Raw genomic sequence first — 7,033 nt, forward strand, 5'->3', positions numbered from 1 at the left:
TTCCACTTCTGCCATCACAGTGTAGGGGAGAAATGAGGGGCTGTGTTGGTGCTTAGCTGCCAGCCGGGGTTAAACCACAACACATCCACAGTCCAGACTGCACTGGCAGGGCTGTATCCATCTGTGATGGTCAGGCAGCAGAAGCTGGGGAAGTGTCACAGATCTGAGCTGGTTCTTGCTACCCAAAGTGTACACAGGGTGGCTGTGCTGAGAATCCCGTGGATTGCTGACCAGTAAAGCAGGTTGGAATAGAAACTCCTTAGTGCACTGTCTCAGATTTGAGACTGTCTTGGAATTCATGGTGACACTGATGGATTAGAGCAGGGCACCAGGACAGAGCTGAGCATTCATGTCCACATTAGCCCTGAGGAGCTGAAGCACTGTAGGCACTGACCTGGCTGGAGAACTCCAGGTGCTCCAGGGACCTGCAGAAGGATGCAAGGACAAGGCAAAGGTGCTTTGCAGGTGCAGTGCACTGCATTAGCCTTGTGGTGCAGCCGCACATGGCAACAGCCTCTTTTCACTGACCTCTGTGCCATGACTAATTTCACATCAATTTAGCTGGACAAGCAGCACAAACTGTTTGTGAAGGTGGGGAGGGGTGCCAAGGAGTGAGCCAGAGGGTCCCGAGCCTGAAGCTGCTCCTTGCCCCGAGCACCCTTCCTCTTCAGTACTTGGGTTCTATTGCTGTCTCCTGGCCTCTTTTGGTGCCAGCCCCTTGGACCTGCCATGGCCTGGCAGAGAGAACCAAGTCCTCCAAGGGAACAGGAAAGCAAGAGGCAACAAGTTCTTGAAGCCAAGTCCTCATGTTCCACTGGCAGATACTCCAAATTAACCGGCGATTTTGCAAAGAGCTGTGGCCTGGATGTTTGCCATGGAAAGAGCCTCTGTTCACAGCACTGCAGGCAGCGTGCAGAGCCAGCTGCTTGAGGAAGGGAAGGATACCTGTGCTGACACGGTCTGCTCATTTTCCCTTGCTCTCAGGGCATCTCTTCCAGCTGGGTTGGAACAATGGCACAGGGGACTCCCGGCAGCAAGCAGCTCTGCCCCTGCACGCACAGAGATTACAGCAACTGTCTGCCTTCCCCAGGGCATTCAGAGCCTCCTGCAAGATAAGGAACATGAAAGGGGGAGCAGAAGCCCAGCTGAGCACACACACACTCCCTGCTGCTTCCCCAGCGAGGAGAGGCGGGGACAAACCCAGTCCCGAGGGAATCCTCCCAGCGCAGCCTCTCGCCCCGGGGACACTCGGATCCCACGGACACACAAATGACCCTGCAAGGTTTGTGAAGGACAGACCCCGCCGGCAGCTCCAGCCTGTCACACACACACAGCCGGGCTGCAGGAAACACACGGCTCTGGCTCTCTGCTTTGGCCTCCTGTGGCACCACATGCCCCGCTCCAGGCCCAGCTGCATTTCTGAGCTCCAAACCTGCCCGGGCTGTCCCGTCCAGCTCAGCCCACACGGCTGAGAACCGTGCCAAGGAGGGAAGGGGGAGTGCCTTTCTGCAGGGAGAAGCTGTGTCCGACTCGTTCATGTCTTAGGACCCCAGGAAATGGTCCTGGGATGCTCAAGGGACAGATCCTCCCCCCCAGATGCTCCCAGCCCTGCAGCTCTCCCGGAGCGCGATGTGCAGCACTTCAAAAGCCAAACTGCAGCCACCGCTGGGATGGACTGTGCCATGCTCCATTCAGTTTTAGGAATGATGGAAGAAACACTTTTTCCAGAGCTGCTTCCCCCTCTCAGAGGATGGAAGTGTTATCTCAGCAGCCCTGGAGTCTGCTCACTCTTCCTCAGGGGTTGCACAAAGGGAGCCAAGCACTCCATTTTCACTTTGTGTAGGACTGGGTCATTTTCAAGTGCTGGGGCACTCACTCCAAAGCACGCTCCTGTGAAAACTGGCTTCTGTCCCCCATCCAGCCCCACAGGTCACGGACTCTCACCTGCACTGCTGGGCTGCCATCTCCCCCTTTTCTCCCCTCACCGTCACTGAGGGGCCCAGCTGTGCTTATACCAAAGCTGCACCGGAGGGATCTGGCTGCCTCACAACTCAGCACTCAAGTATTTATGCTGAAATGCATAAAAGTGTTGGTTGAAAAGAGAACAAAGCTTGCTTTGATAAAAGCCCTCATGTTCTCTCTGCATTTTAATGGCCAGTTCCACTCATCTGCTGTGGTTTCCTTTTGTGTCCCTAAGCAGCTTCAAAATACTTGGTGTGTTTTTGGCAATATACTTGGTAGTTTAGTGTTTCTTTGATTTTGGAGTTTGGCCTGTATTAACCTGACTCAGTGGGAGGCAGGGATGCTTTCCCTGCACCAATTGTCCAAGGACCCTGAAGCTATTTAATCTCAATTGTTTCCTTTCCTCCTACTTATGTTCCTGCCAGGGAGTATAATGTCAGATAAGTAAAATGACCCTCAGGGAAATTTGTAACACATTTCAGAAATCCCTGTTCCCCCAAACGCCTCCCTGCAGAATTGCCTGTGCTGATGGGGCAGTCCTTGCTCACACAGAGGTTTAGGGGATGCAGCAAGGTGAGCTGTGCAGGACAGGGAGCACCACAACCACCTCCCAGGCTAAGCTGGCCCTGCTTTCATCAACCACAGCTCTTCCCTGAACTCTGCTGAGCCATTCCCCTCCAAAGCTGCAGGCAGCAGGTCCCACAGACACTGTGCAGGTGTTGCAGTGATCTCATTCATCCCTGCTGGGTTCCTCTGTGAGGACTCAGGGGGATGGGAGAGCCCTAGGACACAGCAGGGAAGCAAAGTTCTCCAAGCTACTGCTTCAAAGTTCACATTGTCATCACTGCTCGGCTGAAGATTCCCCTCAGCAAGAGGTGAGGAATCAAGGAGAGACTCCAGGCACCAAGGCCTTTTGCTGCCTTGCAGAGCTTAGGAAAGAAGGATCCTTAAATCCCAGCCCCTGCTCCATGCACCACTTACCTGATTCAGTGCAATGTAATTAATTTAGGGAAGGAAGAGAGTGATTGTGACCTCTATGCAAGACATGACTTGTGACAGCTCCCCAGGACAGCTCAGCTGATCTCAGAGCCTGCAGCTGCCAAAAAGGAGGGAAAGCCTTAATCCTGCCATTGCCCCTGCAGCATCTCACAGGCTGCAGCACCCAAATTCCTGTGTGTCAACCCAGCAGCCAAGAAAAGTCTAACTTCAGCCTAAGTTATCAAACTGAACATGCAAAGGGTTCAGCAGGTGCTCGAGTGGGAGGTTTAGGTGGGAATGGGAGCAGAGACCTGAAGCTACAAGAGGTGCCAATGTCAGTCAAGCCCAGACCATGGCTCTGGGCTGTGAACCCATCCCAATACCAGAACCAGAGTGGAGCAAAGTCTGCTTTTAACCATCCTAAGCACATTTATGGCACATAAACACCTGACTCATACAAACCAGGCATGCCTTAAATCCACACCGGGAAGCAATTAGATAAAACTGTTGTTATTTGCCCCCCTGAACCTTGCTGGAGGGATTGGCTGGAGCAAGGGATGCAGGTTTGTTACTGTTCCCTCTCAAGGCACTGCTACATCTTAACACAGGATGGTCTCAGGAGTCAAATCTATGCAGACATTAAACAGAAGAATCCATTTCCAAATTAATTTAAAGTGACCTACACGTGGAAATAAGGATTTCTGCACTGTCTTGGTGTTGATAGAGAAAGATGGGCTGCAAGATGAGCTTTCCCAGGTCCTATGTAAGTGCTTCCCATCCCTGAGGGTTGTCTATCCTAATTTTCTAGGAGTTACTGCAGGCAACTGGAAAACAGTTTTTCAACATGCTGGATAAAAAGCAGTGAAAATATTTGTGAGTCTATGTGAATTTTTATTAGCTCTCATTGACACAGGAATGGTGCAGCTTCAGCAGATCCCAAACCTGGTGATGTGTCCGATGCAGCAGCAGCTGCTCTTCCCCCAGGCCACATCTGCTGACAGGGACACTCCTCCCCCAAACTCCATTAACAGCTCAGAGGAGCTGCCCGAGCTCAAATTCCACACAATGATGCTGCCTTTTCCCCACTTCCTGCCCACCCCCCTGAAATTCTCAGTCACCTCTGGGAACACGAATGAGCCCAGGTGCTAATAGAGAGCCACCCCCTGCCCCAGGTCTCTGCCCTGCAGGGGTGTTTCTCAAGGCCTCTCCAAGCTGCAGGAACCCAAGACCCTACCTGAGGCTGAGTGGCCCCCAAGATCTCATGGTACAAAAGCTTCTTCCCAAGAATTCCCATCAGACTGTTCATTTCTTCTTAGCATTTCAAGTCTATGTGATCCTATTTAATATGTAAGAGTCAGCAGAAAGCACACCTGGATCCATGGAGGATTCACCTCCCCTCTCCCACTGAAGAGGAGCAGGAGCTCACAGCACTCCGAGTGCTGTGCTGGGTGGATTTCAGTTGCTGCCATTGAGATGTGAAGGCTTTTGACCTGAGTTCTCCCATCTCTCCAGGGGTGTTCTACTGACTGGGAAAGCTGCCACCAACCCCCAGCTCCATCCCAGTGCCACCCATTACTCAGGAATCCACATGCACCATTTTTTGGAGGTCATTTACTCAGCGTTAGCCAAGCTGATTTCCACAGTCAGTTCTGCACAGTGGCACCTTCAAAATGAAGCTGAACAGCGCAGCATATTGAAGTAACATGGACTATAACTGGGGTATTACAGGGCAGAACACATACCCTAAGACACAACAATCCAAATGAAAGTGTGAAATTAGTGATGTGATCCCACCATTTTGCCATGCCTGTGCAGAATCCAAGTGGAGCTCTCTTGTCGTTTGAGGCACATCTCCTTGATGAAACTGTGTAGTCCTTGGGCTTAGGGCTAAGAGACAGGAAGGGCAGGAGGGAAGAAGCAGTTTCCATGACAAATATCCATCTTACACATTTAGCAAGGACACAGCACAGGATTTGCCTCCTGCTCCAGCGACATCCTCAGCCCCCAGACCACAGTTCTGCCTCTCTCCCTCCCCTGATAAATCCTGAGTGCCCACAGCAGAGGCTCCTGACAGAGCAGTCCCAGAACAGGCCACACATTAAGGCAGAGTCTCCAAATCTTAGAAGTGCAGGTGCTCAAGCACTGCAGGAAGAAGGGACTTGTTTGTGCCCCTCCTGCTGTCAGGATGCCTCTTCTGGGAGTCTCATCCAAGGCTGTGCCTGCCTTACAGAGCTCTGTCAGCAAAACTGTTTCATTAGAGGGATAAGCAAAGGTTCTTCCTACAGCCTTGGGGCAGAACACCTACACCCCTCCTTGAGTTTGGTGACACAAACAAGTCCATCACCCCAGCACGGTGACAGCTACGCCCTCACAGCTGGGTTAGTACCCAGCTGCTTATGAGCAGAGGACAGTGACATGTCCCACAGTGAGGCACAGCACCAGGGACCCCAGAGCATCCCAGGAGAGCTGTTCTGTCACTCATACAGGGGTTAGCAATGGAGAATGAACTGGGCCATGATTACCAGCAGTGATAAATGCAGGGAGAACAGCTGCTGCAGCCTCCTTCCATTTTTAATTAGCTTTGTGCCCAGCTTTTAAAAGGCAGAAACCAAAACTGGTCACACTATCCCAGATTACTCTCACCACCTTTTACAGAAGGGAAATTCCTTCCTGACATCACTGTTTAACACACATACATGTGTTCTGACATGCTTCAGCACTGCCTATCCAATGATTCAGATCATTTTCAGGCTGGAATCTCTTCACTCTTGCTGCCTGGAAGCTCTATGGTCTGGCACACGTTTTTTGTTTGCTGCTCTATCAGCCGATGGTGCCTGCACATTCTATCAGTGTTTTGTTCCCAAGCACTCAGTTAATAGAACTGCACAGGTTAGCTGGAATGCCTTACACTCACTTCAGGTGCCACAACTCTCAGAGTACAGGTGTCAGGTGGGATGAGGTTTGGGAGAACATAAATGTTAGAGCCTGGGGCAGCAAACATTCCTTTTGAAAATCAACAGAACATTCAGCCTTAAACCCTGGAAGTGCTCTGACTGCAGGTCAGACAGTTTCAGCTGCCACGACGACTCAGTGCAGCAGTCCTGTCCTTCTGCTGCCCTGTCCCAGTGCCCCCATTTACATGGTGTCACAGGGCCACCAGCATGACAGACACCTCAGCCCCCTGGAGCAGCCACCAGGAAAGTGGTAGAGCAGGAAAGGGGTAGATCAGGCTATGTGACAAAAAAAAAAAAAAAAAAAAAAAAAAAAAAAAAAAAAGGTGAGCTGTCCCTGCAGGGTACAGGAACCCTCCCAACACCAACACCCTTCCCATGGGGGTGCAGGTGAGAAGTTGGCTGTGCCAGGGCTGCAGTTCCTGACGCTGCTCAGCCTGTGTATGTGGGAAATGGGGAAACGGGGTGAGCAGCCGGGCTGCGGCTCAGTCACAGCGGGCGAGCTGTGGCCACGGGGTAGGCAGGCGGCGCTCAGGCCGGCTCTGGGCTGACCGGCTGCGCTCAGTCCGCACGGATCCCGGCCCGGGGCTCTCGGGGGCCGGGCCCAGCTCCCAGCCCGGGCCCGGGCCCAGCGTCACTCGTGGGCCACGCGCTCCAGCGCCACGTAGAAGCTGTCCTTGTCGTCCAGGCAGTGCCAGCCGATGGGCCCCGCCTCGCAGTCGGCGCACACCAGGAACTTGACGTTGCCCACGTCGCGGGTGAATCCCACGTTCTCGAAGGAGAACATGTCGCGCACCAGCCAGTGCTCCCGCAGCACGTCCCCGCCGCCTCCCGCCGCCGCCGCCGCCGCCGCCTTCTTCCTCATGGCGGGCAGGAGGAGCTGCGGAGACACGGGGCCGTCACCGCCCGGCCGGCACCGCCCGCCCCACCCCCGAACCCCCCGGTACCTCACGGCGGGCGAAGGTGGCGGTGCCGGGCAGCAGCACCCGGGAGCCGCAGCGCTGGCACAGCACGGCCCGTAGGTTGCGGCCCTGCGCGCACACGAGCCCGGCCGAGCCCGGCGCGGCCGCAGGAGGAGCAGGGGGGGAAGGCGGAGGCGCCGCCGGCTCCATCTCCGCGCAGGGCGCCGCCATGGCGAGGGG

General features: G+C 54.0%; 1 protein-coding gene across 1 annotated transcript; it reads right to left on the minus strand.

Moving 5' to 3' along the window:
* Positions 1 to 3,810: 3,810 nt before the first annotated feature.
* On the minus strand, positions 3,811 to 7,033 carry RABIF (RAB interacting factor). Its single transcript, XM_014872644.2, has 2 exons — positions 6,839 to 7,033; positions 3,811 to 6,771 (listed from the first exon to the last, which is right to left on the minus strand). The coding sequence occupies exons 1-2, from the start codon at positions 7,022 to 7,024 to the stop codon at positions 6,526 to 6,528; spliced, it is 432 nt and encodes a 143-aa protein (XP_014728130.2). The 5' UTR covers positions 7,025 to 7,033; the 3' UTR covers positions 3,811 to 6,525.

This window comes from Sturnus vulgaris, chromosome 29, assembly GCF_052056855.1.
Source record: "Sturnus vulgaris isolate bStuVul1 chromosome 29, bStuVul1.hap1, whole genome shotgun sequence".
In the NCBI taxonomy this organism is placed as follows: Eukaryota; Metazoa; Chordata; class Aves; order Passeriformes; family Sturnidae; genus Sturnus; species Sturnus vulgaris.

What these genes read in the sequence shown, in the direction of transcription:
- RABIF (XM_014872644.2), bottom strand. Translation starts at nt 7,024, where the DNA reads ATGGCGGCGCCCTGCGCGGAGATGGAGCCGGCGGCGCCTCCGCCTTCC. An exon ending in CCACCTTCGCCCGCCGTGAG is followed by an intron (nt 6,772 to 6,838) that starts GTACCGGGGGGT and finishes GTGTCTCCGCAG; the next exon opens with CTCCTCCTGCCCGCCATGAG.